This window comes from Rhea americana, unplaced genomic scaffold (genome assembly GCF_003343005.1).
Source record: "Rhea americana isolate MKP2758 unplaced genomic scaffold, rheAme1 scaffold_317, whole genome shotgun sequence".
In the NCBI taxonomy this organism is placed as follows: domain Eukaryota; kingdom Metazoa; phylum Chordata; class Aves; order Rheiformes; family Rheidae; genus Rhea; species Rhea americana.
The window spans coordinates 642183-659173 of NW_028186443.1; the positions used below are offsets into that span (position 1 = coordinate 642183).

General features: G+C 37.4%; 1 protein-coding gene across 1 annotated transcript in view; it reads left to right on the top strand.

The window, feature by feature from the left end:
- Positions 1–16991, top strand: part of PITPNM3 (PITPNM family member 3) — a 117758-nt gene that overhangs the window by 28652 nt on the left and 72115 nt on the right. The window contains exon 4 of the mRNA XM_085310342.1: positions 3819–3926. Coding sequence (XP_085166468.1) covers positions 3819–3926 — 108 coding nt within the window. The remainder of the gene's footprint in view (positions 1–3818; positions 3927–16991) is intronic.

Genomic DNA, 16991 nt, shown 5'->3' on the forward strand with positions numbered 1-16991 from the left:
ATTGAAACTTGAAAGACAAGCTGCTTACTTGTGAGTTGAATTTGTCAGTTTTAGTAGTCAAAAACCATAAACAAGGACAGAAGAGTATTCAGAATAAAACTGAGTTTAAAAGCTTGGCTTAACTTTCTGTCCTTGCCTAGAACACTTTAGCCATCACTTGAAATCAGGCAGTTCTTAATTGAGATGGGTATTTGAATAATAATTTTCTGAAAGTCACCTATATTGTGTTCAACTGATCGGGTCTAGTAAAGTGATATTGTTTGGCTTGGTTTATTAAGGAGGCCCCTTCTGTCTTCAGAATCAGTGAAATTGGCTCTGGGCTTCATGTTGTTTCAGAAGGTGCAGAAACATATTTGCATTCTTTTGCTTTACCACAGCTAGAAATGAGTCCCTGGATGTACAAGCATGCTATAGAAAACGGGCTATACAGAAAAAGGACTGCATATATTTTCTGATTTCATTTGAAGGGAGTTGCTGTGTCTGTCTCTCTACCTGTATTGCTGAAGTGGGTATTCTGCTCAAAGGCTTTCCCAAGTCTGTAACGCATGCATCGTATTTCAAGTTTCTTTTCTTTTCCTGAACAATTAGGCTTGCAATAATAACTACTGGCTGTGGTAAAGGTTTTTCTATCTGTGAATCAAGAAGCAATTCACAAAGAATTAAAGAACTAAGTGATTTAGAAAGGTRAATAAATATGAAGGATTTTTTAGATGTACAGGTAGACTGAGGCACAAATCCTGGTTGTACCTTGTCTGCTCTCACAGTTGCAAGCTCCTGCCCTGGCTGCAGTCACCTCAGGTTTCCCACACTTTTGAGCTGGGCTTAAGCAAAGTATCAAAGAACGATGTGAGAGCTCTGAGTGGAAGAGGGTGTGTGTGTTAAAATACACTGCAAAACAGCAATTATTTTCTTATTCTGTAGCAAAACATAGTCTGAAAGACTTCTAACACATAGGGATGTTCTAGGTCTCTATGCAGAGAGAGGAAAGAATTCAGATATTATAAGCTGATTTGTTTCATGCTGTCTGTTGTTGTTAATGTCAATAGGTAGGCCTAAAGACACTACAGTCAATACTTGGATGATCCTTGCTCTTAGGGTGGGTGTTGTTGTTGTTGGGTTTTTTTGTTTGGTTGTTTTTTTTTTTCAGATGGAGGCTTCATTTATTATGGGAATCTAAGGTCATGTTATCAGTGTTGTAAATTGTCATAGTTACAATGCTGTTATGGATGTGTAACTAAAATTTTGGGGGAGAGAGTATATGTGGTGCATGTGTGTTGATATATATTTTATTATGTTTTTCTAACCTTAAGAATGGCAGTTAGGTGTTTTGATTTTGTATCCAGAAAACCAAGATATTTGTCTTATGTCTCCTTAAAATCTCCATGCCATTAAAATCCCCTAAGTCTATGGAAGGCCCCTTGCCATAGGAGCACTAATAAGCAATACATTAATTTACCAGTACAGAAAAACTTTTTACATTCCTGGTGATCCAGGTTGATTTGCTTGTCAGGAGGAAATCTATTCTATTGGGAAGCAGCTTCAGCTACAGCAGAATTGCCTGAATCAATATATTAAGTACCTGTGGTGTAATGTGGTATTAGTGACGCTTTGTGACAACAGGAAAATCAGTGCTAAGATACTGCTTTGCACAGCAGATACTTGAAGTTAAAAGTGTTTTACACTAGTGATGGCTATCACTGTATGTAGAAAACACGATTTTAAATCAAGTAAGATAATGATTACTGTGCTTAAGTTTGACTTACTGCATCTCTCCTGATGCTCAGTCCACAGGACTGACTATGGCAGTTGGCACTGAATGTTGTCACTTCWAAGCCTAGGGCTGAATATGCAAGTTTTGGAATGCATAGGTACTCCAAGCCTCATTTAAAGAGTTTCTTTTGCTAGTCATAAGTGATAAGTGTATAGCAATTTTAAGCTTTGTAAATGGTATATTCTCACCTGTGAAACCTTTGTCTTCAGTTAACTTGGCCCAACTGTGGGCTGGCTAATAGAGCCCTTCTGAGAAGTGTGGTTGAATACTTGACTCTTCAAGCATGATAGATGGCAGTGCTGATTAAGAAAGGAAAACTGTTGAACACACTAGTTTCCCAACCTTGGAGAAAAGCATTTAACTTTTTCTGAGCAATAAGGAGAAAAGGATCCTAACTACAGTCATACTGAAACTAGACTGTACTTAGAACAGTAGTGTGAGGTTCCCTGCAAAAAAATGTGCCCTGAGATCCTCAGACTGACAGCTGGATTATAGCATGATTATGAAGCAGTGCTGCAGGCTATGTAGGTGTGTGGCTTATGAAATGCTGTTTTTCTAGACTGGATCTGAAAGGAAGTAATTTCTAATACAAACCTCCAAATCCTATTCCATAAGAAAACTGGAGAAATTGAAATGCATTACTTGAGATCAGTATTTGAGATGCACTTTCTCATTTCTCAAATTCACAAAGAAAATCTTTTGCAACAAAGAAGTTGTCAGAAGAGGTACAGGCAGAGTCCACAGAGCTCTCCTAACCTATAGCAGCTGTGGAAATGAGTGGATATGCACCCATTAAGTCAGCTGCTTAATACCTTCAGAAGGAAGAGAAAAACCTGACCAAAACTAATCTCATGCTCAGTTGTCAGGGAGGCTTCTCTCCCCGCTCTCCCCCTTACACTTCTTGCTGACAGAAGTTGAGAGGAACAGAAAGAAACAAATTAGTCCAATTAAGAGAAAACTCTGACCATGTATTTGTTTAAAATAAGTATCATACAGTATGCTATATTTGCCCAGAACCATTTAAAGGAGCGTATCTTCTCCTTGTATTTCAGTCCCTTGGGACGTAGCTCATTATTTTTAATATCTTCATGTGGTCTTGGGGGTGTGATGGTAACTAATAGAAGGTTCTTTGCTGGAAGAAAAGAATGTTTATGCACTTAGCAGTGGGTTTTTACACCTGAGACTGAGTTTTGAGACTTTTCTGGCATCATAGATATGTAATCTATCACCTTATATTAAACTCCCCTTAACTGAAGGAAGAGTGAGAAGTGAATAGATAGTGGAAGAGTGAGTAGCTAGAAGTGCTAATCTACTTGGAGGGTTGAAGTTATGAATAGTGATATAAACTGGAAAAGCAATATCACTGCTAGAAGTAAGTCTCTCCACTGAATATTCTTGGATTTAAAAGTTTGATTCTGGGGGTTTTTATATATATATATATATATATATATATATATATATATATATATTTCTTAAGCTGTGACATGCAAGAATAAATGTGCATGCAGAAGACAAGGGACTATATTTTTAGGTTTTAGAAACTGAAGAATGAGAACTGTGGGTTGGGCAAAACTGGTAGGTTGCGTGAAATTTTTGTCAGTCGCTAGAAGAAACAAAGCTATCCATTATTATTTCAGGTTTTCTTTTAATTTTGATTCTGCAGTGTTTATTTAAAATATTTTCTCTGAAACTACACTTGCAGGAAGAAGTAGAATTTCTGACTAATTTTGCTTCTTGATATTAAACATTCAGTAGAGTGATTTAAATTTGTTTTTAAGTCATGTTTTCAAGATAAGAGCAAAAATTTGTGCAGTCCTTTCTTTCCATTGGTTTTCCCACACAAAATGCACACAGCACGCGCATACACTGCAGGGTGAACTGTTAAGCAGAAAGATATCCTAGAGAGTCCTGAGTATAATAACCTGTTTTATATTCACATTAAGGATCATAATGACCTGCTTATTTTTCTGATAATTACTAGCACTAGTCCTCTTTGTTCTCTTATTTGTCACTGCAATTTATTCCATTCTTCTCTTTCCTGCTATAGAAGAGATGGTGGAAGGAAAAAGTGCCATTCTCATAGGCATGAACCAGTGGAACTCAAATGACCTTGTTGAGCAGATAGAAACAATCGGGAAGCTGGAAGAAAATCAAGGTAATATTTAGCTTGCCTTATGTATTAATTTAAAGTTAACAAGAAAATCTGACAACTAAATCTGGTCATCTGGTTTTAGTAAAATACTAAATAGAAATACCATTTACATTGTTCCCTAGTTAAAAGATATACAGTGATAATTTAATACTGAAAAATGAATTACAATAATCTAGTTTCTATTCTAGGAAAAATCATCTTCTCTGGCAGGCGAAGTAATATCATAGATTAATTGACTTCAGTGGGACTGTACCAGGCTTGGAGCTCAACAGCCATGAGACAGATCACAGGACCAGCGCTAATGTTCCAAATGTTTCCTGTAGTTAACATATACAAGAAGCTTTTTGGTCATGGTCACCAAGTTGCTTTGTTACTCAGAGTCAGTCTCTGGTACTTCTACATTGTAAAACTTCCTTTAAAGTCAGCAAATCTCTATCTGGAATTTTTAGAAGGACCCATACTTTCTGGAGTATTTTGGGGCAGCATTAAGTAATCGTTTGCCACGGAAATGAGTAGGCAATGGGCACTGGTATGCCAGTAATGTAGGACCTACACCAAGAGCCTAAGCAGTCTGCCTTTAATTGTCCCTTTGGTTCCTGAATTACATAATCATGTGAAAATGAAAATTACTTCATTGACATTTGGGAGAGGGAGGGACCTAACTTCCTTGTTCGCCTGTGGTATGGGGGCCATCTATAATTGTACTTGCTAATGAATCTATCTTTTTTTAATAATGCAATGTATTTGCCCATACTAAGAGTCCTGCTAGAATGCTTTTCTTTGTGATTTTGCTCCATCCTATGCTAATCCTGCAGGTAAGTGTAAACTGGACTATTTTAGACTATATGTACAGAAGTAATATTGAAATCACAGACTTTCATTTGCTACCCTTAAATACTAGCAAAATAAAAAATTATAAGTGACAAGATGACACCAATCCAGTCAGTGTATTTACAATTGTTAAAGAGTAATTAGAGAAGGAAGAATTCTATTTTACATCTGCTCTTAATGGTGATATTGAGTTCTTCCCTTATGTTGCTTGGTAACTTAATTTGGAGTCAGAGATTCAATGGGGTTTCATAAGAGAAGAGAGATATGTTGTAAATATATGCCTTTTTCTCTGTCACAAAGTAGCAAGAAAAGTTAATCTAGTATTCCATCAGGTGTGAATTAATTTTCTGAATGACTTAGCAAGAGCAGGTTATCCTGGATTCTTGCAGATATTTCTGTATTTCTTCCAATTCTGGCATAGTTTGTTTGTTTGTTTAGGGCTCATTATATGAGGATGAGTGTGTTGAGTTTTTTTTTTTTTTTTTGGTAGGGCCCCTTGTGTTGGACACTAAGGGAAAAGTTACAAGAGACTAATTGTAAAGGGTTTCTGCTACTAAGGAAGAAGGAGTAGCTGAAGCAAAAAGAATGTGAGATCTGGCTTGCGTGGAAGAGCTGTACAGAACTAAATGGAAAAAAAAAGGACCCCTGAATTTTCTTCATGCAGAGGTTTTTTATTTTAGAATTCTTATCTCTTTACTTCCTTTCCTTTGTTTTTATTCACATGAGACTGCGGGAAGAGGCTGTAGAGCCTATATACACATGGGCCAATTCAGCAAATGCTTTTCAGATGAGTAAGACACATCTACATTCTGATACTGCTTCAGACTGTGGCTACAAGTTTTTAGGCTTGCGTTCATTGTGCTGGAATATCTGATTCCTGCCCTTTCTTGGGCAGAGATGTGAAGCAAAGACTTAGTTCAGTAAGAACTGGACTAGCATGTGCCTGAGCCAGTATAATGTGTGCAATGACCGCTTATGTCGGAATGTGATTTCACTATTTCAACAATGCAAAAGAAAATAATACTGTTGGCTGTAGTGCACACTGCCATTTAGGAATTTTCCCTGATTGACCCCTTCCTAAATCTACCAGGTCTCTAAATAGGCCAGGTATTTACCTGGCATTTCCTTCTTTTCTCTCCCACTTTATACTCACAGAATCAGTCCTTTTGATTAGCTATGTATTGAGTTTTTTTTTTTTTTTTTTTTTTTTTTTTTTTTTTTTTTTTTTTTTTTTTTTTTTTTTTTTGCCCATCTCAGTCTCTCTTCATGGAAGCATCTTCGAAGTGCTGATAGATCACAGTGTTTTCATGCAGCTAGTTATAGAGTACTTTTGTTGGAGCCTAACAAGACTGAATCGAGTTACTGATTTAAGTGATTTTTATAAAGCACTATGATTAGCAACCATCAGATACAAAATGATGAAGGCAACGTGTAATGGAGAAGGGTGTTTGAAGACTCTATTGTCTTCTATCATTCACCATCGTAGAAAGGTATTTCAGGCTTAGTCTAAGGGTTTATAGTCAGATACTAACAATTCAAGTAAAACTGAATTCTCTTTAAAAACATGATGTAGAAAAGAGAGAGATGGTCCTTAGATATATTCCCTCTCAGGTAACTTCACTCTCTCAGTGGAAAGATACAGGGATTAAGCCCTGCTGATCCAGGGAAAGAGCACTTTGTTTCTTTGCCAGAATTGGCTTTCAGAGAATGATGAGTTCATTAGTGCTTGCTGCAGATATAATTGCTTTGTTGCAAGTAAACCAGTCTCCAAGGCCAGTGGCTTTGCCAGGTTCCTTTGTAGAGAACAGAGCAGTGATTCTTTTTAATAGATTGTTTAATAAAGCACACTATTATGGGCTCTTTCAACAAATATATAAGATTAACAGAAAGATGCAATATGTGCTGGACAGAGCTGAAGACCCACTGAACACTACTTCCTTAAGTATTGCTAGAGTTCCAGAAGAGACGGACAAGGTCGTCAGCAACTTTATAAATGGCAAGTATATAATTTAATCAATTATTGATTCTCAGCCAGTATGACAGAGAACACCTGACCAACAAGTGTTTCTCATTAGTGATAGAAATGCTTCTTTGGGGGGAAAACTGGGAACAGCATTTAAGTTTATTAAGTTGTCATTACAAAAAAACAACATGAACAGCAATCAAGCTGAATTAAAAACTTGTACAGCTGCAAAAACTGTCTTGATAGAGATGCTTTCTGTGTAATAGAAGGAAAATGTTTTCACAAATTATAACCAGGTGGTTAAATTCACACATAGTGTGAAGTAGCCATCCATTACATTAAGGAAAATTGTGTGCAGTGAGACTAAATACTGAGGAATAAATAGAGCCTGTTGGGTTTCAGTGCCTTGCATTTCCTCCAACTATCTTGGATCCATAGTCTTACTTTAAGCATACATTGTTAATATTTGAAAGGTTGAAGTTTTTGTTACTTTATTTTCATACTCTTGTTAGGATATAATATTAGAAAATAAAATGTGTTCCACTGATGAAGGTGTAGTAAAGAATATACTGAATTTGAACCATAAAATATATACTGCACAAGTAAGGAATTATGAAGTATCCTCACTTCCGGCTATAAAGAATCACATTTTAGCAGGCAAAAAATTTTTTTTTCCTCTAAATATGCCATTTAATCCAAGTTAATTTATATAAAGTTAAACATGTGACAGCATGGAGTAGACATTACCCATGAGGTCAAAGTGTGCATGTTTGAGAGCAAACCTGCATATGACTTGAAAGTCACGCAAGTAATAGGGTTGCCCTCTCTCCTTCTGTTGCCTATCCCTTGTTCTGTTTGGTCCTTTTAGATTGTGAACTCTTTCTAGGAAGATAAATGTGTGTGTTTGTGGCGTGCTTTACGCAGTAGGATTCTGCCTTTAGTTTACCAACAGGCACTTGTAAGTAATTTTTTGCTCTTAGATCAAACTTCAAAGACTTTTTACTACTTCCTTGGTTACTTTTCTTCCTCCTCTTTTTTAATGAAATTAGGACATTTCTTAAATTAGATCAGTAATCATCAAACTTCTAAGAGATGAAACCGTCTTCCGTGTAAGCAGCTAACCTTTTTCCTGGCTTTTTATTTAAATATCTCTCCATGAAAAGTCCATATTAGATATATTTAGCATGTACATGACTGTCAGGATGCCATAGCTGTGTAGAAAGAGATGGCAACTCTAGAACTTTTGAAGTTGCTTCTGGTTTCTGAATTTCAAATGTACGTAATTCCTTGTTGTGCCTATTTTACTGGGCTACTCTACTCTACTGCAGTAGAGTTAAAATAGTAAGGAGTAAGCAATGTCTTAAGTCATTGCTTACCCCTTTGCTCACATATGTATACATAACGTGTAAGTGTATTAGTAGGCTGAGATACGAGCAGCAACTATTACATCACTCTTTTAGGACATAGCCATAGCTTTGTGCCAACAGAAGAGGAAGTGGGGAAAGGAAACCCACAACTGTAGATCTGTGACATTAGTATTGAGCTACAGTGTTGTGTTGTGCCAAGCAGTGGCTGCAACTGTGCTCAGCAGGGTGCTTTAGAGCACTACGTGCCTGAAAGTTAGAAAACAGTATAGCCATTCTGCCTGACTTCATGATCTGTTTGGGGTCCAACAAAACAGCAGTAAATGTTTGTCTCCTGGAGCTAGCATGGAGTTTCAGAGCATAAGATTCCTCTGTTGTGCTGCCCAGGTAGGCATTATTTACAGGTCAGCCTGGCACTGGGCTTCCTGGTGAGCACATATCTTATTTTCTAATGTGTGGATGAGAACCAGTTACTTAGGCTACATCAGTGCTTCATTTGTTGGATTTGAAGTAATTAGTGATAGCTTTAGAAGTATAAGCACATGTTGTATATGCAAAGATTCATACTGAGGAGGAGAAAATTCAGAATAGAGGAGTTATTTGTGACCTGAACTTCTTTTCTGGCTAAGAGTTGAAACACAAAATTTAGTTTAGGTAGTTTCTGCCTGTTTTGGAAGATTTCATGCCTTTCTAGAATATTGGAGGCCCTAGCCTTGAGCCTTCTTTCTTTTTCTTTTTTTTTTTTTCTTTCTCTTTTGCTTGCTCTATAAATCTGAAAGCAAAAGCTGGACTTTGTCTCAAATAGCTCATATGGAAGATCTTTATTCCAGTTTTCCAGAAGCTTGACTGAATCTCTCAAATTAAGGTTCACTGTGTTCCTTTATTGTACCTTAAAAGATAAATAGCTTCAAGTTTTTTCTTTCTTTTTTTTTTTATGTCAAAAATAATATCTTAGGCATTAGGTCCTGTTGCTAATATAGACTTCAGTCTTCTAGTTGGAATAGTGTGGAGGGGAACAGATTTCAGTGTGAGAAAGTCCAGATAAACTCCATTTTAAAACTATTTGGATTGGGTAAAGATTACATAGTATCATTTTTCAGAGAGCTGGGAATTTTCTCGAGGTCCTGTGTTCCTAGATGGGAAAAATGAACTTAACTTTCCTTTTTCCCTGATTCTGCTGCCATTGAAGAAAATGACTGAACTCCTGTTACCTTTGAGAGCAGTATTATTGTTAAATTGTGATAAGCTGTCCCATAACATTTTCAGACTACTGAGATTCTGCTTTTTAAGAAACAAAAACAGATCTGGGAATGCTGTAGCCACAATTAATTGCGTTATCATTAATTGGTTTATCTTAGCTGAAGATGTGGCCCAAATATATTGAGCATTTTGAGCAACTTTGCCTCTAGAAGCTCTCCCAAAGAATAAGTGTATTTAAATAAGGTAGTCACCAGAGAATAATTCTAAATTGAATGTGTACTTGAGAACTGGAAAGTGTTAAAGAGTATAACATGGCATTTATTTTTGTCCGTTCTCTCACACACAAAGTAACAGGGAACACGGAAACATCTGGAGCAAATAAAGAAGCACAGAGCTCCATAGAGAGATAATAAGTGCTTGCCATTGCAGTTGGAGATTAGCAGTCCTGCTGTGATGCAGACTCCCTATGCAGACAGCAGGGTATACTGCTCTTTGCTCTTTATTTTGATATATATTTTTTCCCTCATGTTCCAATTTATTCCCTAAAGAGGGGATGAAATGTGGAGTGGTCAAGGAATAGATAATGCAGTTCAATGGCAGCATACCTGAGCTTTGTCAGCTGACTAGCATCACACATCCATGAACATAAACCATTTTCATGCATATCAAACTGCAGTGAGGAAAAGGTGGTGATGTTCTGCAGCTTTAGTAGATCAGATGGCCCTTCCTGAGCTGGTAACTTCTATCCTGGGAAATGTTTTTTCACCTTTGCATTCCTACCTGATGAGCAGAAGCAGGGAGCATTGTCTAGACTCTGGACTGCAGACAGAGCTGCTGTGGGTAAACTTGTGCAAGCTATACTGTGGCTTCTCAGGCATCTGTTTCAGCGTTGGATCAAATAAAGCATTCTAGTTTTATGTTTTTGTGTTGAGTTTCTGCTTTATTTATGCTGTCTGTTTTTTCTGCCTGTTCCTAGTGAGTCAGTAACCAGAACTGGACAACTCTGGTTCCTGACCTTTCTAACCAGAAAGGCTGTGTGTAGGGGGGGGGAAGGGCAAGAATTGCTAGGATGCTTTACTTTTGCCGTACTGCCTCCTTTCCCTGAAAGATGATGCAGCTGGTCTCTGGGAAGGAGAAGGGTCTTGTCTACTCCACTTGTTCCAAAAAGGTAGCACAGCAAGAAGAATTAATTTCGTCTGCTGTTGCCCTTGATATTACTGGGGAGAAGTAGTAAATGATTAAGGTGCTGATATAATGATCACTTAGGCAATCAAGCTGATCAGCAGAGGTGTGCATGCTTTCAGTGGCCACAGTAATGATCCTTTGCTGCAGTCTTGATGCTAGTTCTTGGTATAGCACAATACTTCAGTGAGGATTGACTGACCATGGCAGAATGGGGAAGGCAGATGTGTTAGAATAGAACAGCTTGTTAGCATTTCCTATTTATTGTTTATTTTCTCCAAATGCTTGGAGAAAAGCAAGCCTCCGAGTGGCTTGTGAACATTCAGGTACTGCTCTCTCAGTGCGGTCATTATATGTTGCAGTTAATTGGTAGAGATTTTCTATTTGTTGAACTCTCTTCTACCCTCTACCTGCTGATAATGTCTCTTCTGCAGATAGGCAAGAATAGTGTATATATATTAAATAAAAAAAAATTGCTTTGCAGAGGAAGAAAAAAAAAAAAACTGCCAACTTTGAAGGTATCCAAACCCCGAGCTCATTAAGGACTGTGCTGTCTTATTACCTTCTACCATCTATTCCTTTCCATTATTTCTCCAGGCTGTTTGTTCTGACAGTTAGTTGTTCTTTTTCAGCACAGCTGGTTTCTTTTTGAACAAAAGGAGCCTTGCTTGCCCTTTTGAGGGATTCTGGGCTTTTTTTTTTTTTTTTTTTTTTTTTTTTTTTTTTTTTTCAGAAGCTTAAATTTTAGTTGCCCCATTGTTTAGCTTTGTGCTTTTCATAAAGCGAAAGCAACCTGAGAAACCTAAGAACACATGAATTTCCAAGCTATTTTGTAGCTCTTATGTAAGTGATTCTTAGGACATTTTCGTCCTTTGGCTGCTGTAGCAGTACAGATGTGAAAACAGCACATTTATCCAGTTGGCTGGCTAACATAACATTTGCATTGTCATACTGTTTTTAATTACTCAATCCATAATGTGTTAGGAATGCACTGTTTGTAATAGATTTACATGCCAACATTGACATGGGTTGAAAGACAGCTGTTGGCTTTAGTGATGGGTGGGAGATTTCCTGTAGCTCATCTGGGAAGGCAAGGAAAGTGCTTGTGCTTCTTCATGGACTATGAATGGCTTTATCCCGTGAAAGCTGTACTTAGAAGTTTAAGAAGATGTGAAGATGATCTTGAGAAAGATAGATGTGTGTATGGGTAGGAAGATTGAAATGATGTGATTTTACTACATAATCTAAAATAAAATAGGAGAAGATTTGCAGAAACTTGAATTTGTGGTGTAGTTGTGAGATAATAGGTAACTGGTATGTTCTTTGGTCATTATTTCTTATGAGAAAAACGTGTATCTTTTTAAGACATGCCATTAAATGGCATCTGAAAATGGCTATATGTGGTTTCTGCTTGTTTCGACTGCCTTTTCTTGCATTTCTTGTGCTTCTCAGGAACACACAATTTCTGGCTTTCACCAGAAGATGGGTCTAATTTCTGAAGGCAAATATACTTTGGGATACAGTTTTTATACTTATTAAAATGGCAACATGTGACTTTTGTTCTGAACCTTTTCAAAGTTGTATTGCAAGAAAGCTATGAAATTACTCAAGACAAATAATGAAACCTTGACTTCAGTGTGAAAAGGAAAAATAAAGTTGTCTGGTTTTGTCTCTGAAAGGACTGTGTTGTGTGACAGAAGGTATGCTGACTTCAATGTTTTAAGTAAGAGATGATGATTATCATCTCTTTGGAATCACATTTGGAAAGTAATCAAGTTTTATCGCTGTTCTGGTTCTTAAAGAATTTATTGGATATGTGTGGAAGTTTCTGCTTACTTACGTGTATTTGCCCCAAGCTCTGATGAAAATGACTTTAATGTTTCCTTGCAGAGTTTAGCCAGGTCTGGGACCTGGCCAAGTGGTTCAGAGAACTGAGCATCTAGAATGTCATATAAAATTTTGGCTGCATGAGTGCCAACAGTTACAACCATCTGAGGTAATTTTGTCACATCRTAGAAACAAGTGGAGAAGTGATCTGTTGCCAGGTCTTTCTCCCTACCCCGAACAATTCATCCTCTTTGGCGCTGACTAGCTGCTAGCTGTATGTTCCAGTGAGGAGCTGAATAACTCCATAGACTGTAGAGTTCAAACTTGTGTCTTGGTTATGGAAGTAAATCTGTTTTGGTGGATATGGCTATTGATCAAGGAATAGGAAAGGATGCTTACATTGTGTGTGGGAGCAGGTGTATTTATAACAGTATTGTTCTGCAGATTTCTGTTTCGAAGACAATCCCTAGTGACTCTGTTGCAGTAGCCAAGCACAGAATTTGGCTCTTTATAGAGTCACAGCAAAGTAACTGCAGGGTATGTTATTGCACCTATTGGATCATGACCAAATAGGGATTACTTTATTAATAATTGGAATTTTCATTTAAATCCTACATCTTCTGTGATCAGTATAGACTTTATAATAGGCTAGCTTCTCATTGAAGATGCCATTCCCCAGACTGGACTTTTCCTCTCTTTCTAGTTTTATTTCTCTGGTATACCTTGTCCTTAGATAGTTTTGCCAACATTATGCATTGCCCATAGATGAAGGTTTGTCTGAGGAATGCAACTGTAATAAATTGTTACTTAAAGAACGTTTCTAAATGCAATTGTGTTTGGATTTTATTACCAGAGCTGCAGAGGTTCATCAGTGACTGGCCTGGGTTTTGTCTAGACATGCATCGCATTTGGGTGGGTTTCTATCATGTTGGGTTAGGATGCTGCAATTCAGTTTATCTGTCAGTCTCATTTTCTCAGTGTGATGTTTTCTATTCATCTCCTTCTGTTCATAAAAATCAAACTGCAGTACTTTATAATAGCAAGCCTGTGCTTCATGCATTTAATTTAATTAGTTAACAGTATTTTTTTTGTTTAACCTCTTAATACTGTGGTTAACTTCTTTGTTTCAAATGTAGTACATTTTAGCTATTTAACCAAGAAAAGTCTTTTAAATGTTAGATTTTTAAAGCATTCAGGGGCAATAGGAAATCGGTAGTCTCCTAAACTGATAGTGAAGTCTTGATTCTAGAGCTGTGTATTTTGCCATTTAGTGTCAAATATAATGTTGTATTTTGAATACAGATTTTGCTGCTCAGGTAGTACTGTCAGAGTGTTCAGTAGTACTTCTAAGTGTTCAGTATAATGCCTATGACTGTAGGTAGCAACCGATGCAGGCTGCATTTGAACTAGTGTGTTCTATCTACAGTTTCAGTCCTATAGTCTGTCTGCTGATTCCAGAGGAGCTTTCAACTTGCTGCGGGGACTGACTAGAGACTTGCTATTTTTGACCAAAATTATATATATTCTTTAATACTCTGCAGTGTGGTGAAAACTAAAACAAACTGTGTTAATATTTCCTGAAAGACATAATTATACCTAGGCTGGAATAGCCAGTAATAGTTTATTACTTGAACCCCTGTTTTACAGAGAAGTTTATTTGTAATTCCAACTCAGGGTAGGGGCGAGATTTGAACTCAGGCTTCTTAAATAAGAAGGGCTTCATAAACACTTACCTGTTTACTATTTTTCAGTGAATTTGTCTCTTGAAGTCTTGGGGGAGGGGGAGAAAGCCATATTTCTGTGGATAGTTTTGAGTTTTATTCATTTCCATTTTCCAAAATGGAAATATTTTATTAAAAGAACAGGCAACACCAAGTAATCCTTGACTTTTCCTGTGCTGTGCAACTGGCCTGAGGCAGTCATCTTTGGTTCCCCAATCATAGCATCCTTATATTTGTAGGCCTGGGATTTTCAATATGCTTCCTATGCCAGAAGCGAAGTTGTTCATAAACCTGCTGCAATGTTACTTCTGCAATATGAAGCTCTTTTTTTTTTTTAAAAAAAAAAAAGCTAGCATAAGTAGTATTTTTGAAGCATATAAAATAAAGAAGCAAGCAAGCAAATGGCAATTTCATTTTTGTAATACAGCCTGACACAAAGGATAACTATTGATTTAAATACAGCCTAATTATACTTTAAGAACCATTAGTCAATTTTGTCAGCAATACATTACTATTTCACTCTGCAAATCCAGCTAATTCAATTAAAATGCTGCAGATGATGATGAATCCTCAGGTGGGCAATTGACAAAATGCAGTTATTAGTCATTTAAAACATAACTGACTGAAATGCCTATGAAATTCACTTTTCCTGTGCTTCATATACCACACATACAGACTGATGGATTGCTTTACTGGTAACCAGCAAAATAGATGGACATGATCAGCTGTCGCAACTGGGAGTTTTCATTACTAGGTAAGTAGAAGGCCTTTCCTGGTCTCATTGCACGAGCTGATTTATTCTGGGTCAGATTATTTTAAATTATAACCCAGTTATTGTGAATGGCTCTAGCAAAGCTTCAGCAAGAGGATTTTGTGTGGCTCTAGGATTAAAAATAAAGACTCAGTAATTACATCTGAGTGAGACTGAATAACTGTGGCTTTGGTAACTCTTGTTTATATTTGACAGCCTGTCTCTGGGAACTTCACACTGTCTCTAGCGTTTCTCAAATGCTTTTCTGGCTTGGGCACCTAGAAGGCCTTTTTCCTCACTGATCTTGCCACATCTTTACTAGATCTCAAGATCCTATTCTTCATATGCTTGAGGTTCCACTTTCAGTTAAATTCTCAAAAGATGCAGTTCTTGTGTAAGGTCCTTTTCAGAAATGGCATTTGAACTTGGCCAAAAGGCAGAACTTTCATTTGTCTTAAATTTCGGCAGTTTAATTGGAGATATTAAAATGGTTTCTACTTAGAAAGGGGGAGAGCTTTCAGAGATTCAGGCCACTCTGAAGTCATTAACATTGAGAATATCAATTGAGTTGTATTGAATTGCGTGGGTATTATGGAAGCTGGAGGCCTGGAGTCTCCAGCTTTTGAGAGCTCTGTAGTAGACTGCCCATTGTCCAGCCGGAAGCTTGTTGAATGTGTGTAATCCATGGTGAATTTTTGCTCAAGACAAATCTSACTGTTCAAGAAAAAACCTAAAACAGAAGAGGGGAGCGGGGAACCAGATAATTCCTAGGTGTATATGTTGAACTGCCTTGGAAGTGGGGTTCTGATTTTGGATCCTTTTCTCACTCGAGAAAAACTTGGAGCCTTCTGGGAAAAGCTTTGACATTTTTGTATAAGCATTGACCCTGGGATCGGTATGTCTGCAGACTTTCTGGTAGGCTCCATTTATAATTGTGGCACAGGAGATGGGGATGGTGTATACAGGATATACAAAGTTTATTACAGTTACGAAGCTACAAGCACAACCATTTAAAAGTGTTTATGGAGGTGGAGATGATCTGTCTTACCATGATGGCTAATTATATTCTAGACACTTAATGCAAAAACAGGTTGCCAAATCATTCTTAGCTGCATTAAGCATCTGCACAACCTGGTAACACCATGTACCTTCAGCTGAGTCTGTCTGCTTTTTTTTTTTTCATCTTGAGAGAGTGGTTTCAGGCAGTTTAGTGTCTCTAATGTGAGCATCAATAGAGTATGTTACATGAAGGACAGAACTGCAGATTCTAGTAGTGTGATTGGGTTTTTTTGTCCTTTTTTTCATAGTCTTCCCAGGCTAATAAAGCAGCTGTCCCTTACGTGTCTTTCGTTTGAGGTGTTTATGGCAATGCATACACTATGAGATGGTGCAGCCTCTGGAGTGTCCAGTGGTGGTTATCTGAGAGGTGGAGTGCCATATTAGATACTCAATGGGTGATGTGATGATGTTATTCATATTGGAACATGAGCAGAGATGCAGTTAGTTATTGAACAATTGTCCCTTTTGAAATGATGCCAAATTTAGTGCAAAGGTGATGCTGGTTCTGTGGATCTTTGATCCCATTCTGCAATGACCTGTTCTCATGTTCTTTTGCAACTGCAGTTTGTTGGCCAAGGAGATTGCTCATCGTTATCTTTCTGATCCTCCCACCTGCCTTCTGAGCTGTTTGTACAGTCACTCTCTAATCCTTAATTTCAGTCAAAATAAGCTGTTTTAGCAAATAGCTGCTATTAAACTGTGGTGAGGGACAGACTAGAACAGCGTAACCATTATTACCAGCATTGCTGCAGTTGGAAGGACGTGCATACACTTGATCGTCTTTGCAACGCTGTCATACTGTGCTCTCTTTTGCTTTCTTCTTTTTCTTCCAAGAACAACAACAACAAAAAAAATGCAGATCTGGAGTGTTTATCTGCCCAGAATTCTTTCACTGGAACATGAAAGAATGTTTTGCTCAGACTTTATATTCATTGCTAAATGAAGGACTTCAACTGAAAAAGGTGCTTTGTGTATTGGCTTTCAGAGGTTTTTAAGTAGTGTATTTCTGAATAGTTGCATTATACTGGAATGGCACCTGAACATGATGCATGCTGATGATTTTCCCCATCTCTTGAACTCTAGTGTGAGACTGCCAAAGCTAACATCTATGTTATTTTTCATAAAAACACGCATTAATTCTCTAGTTGGGTTTAATGACAGCCTGTGTAT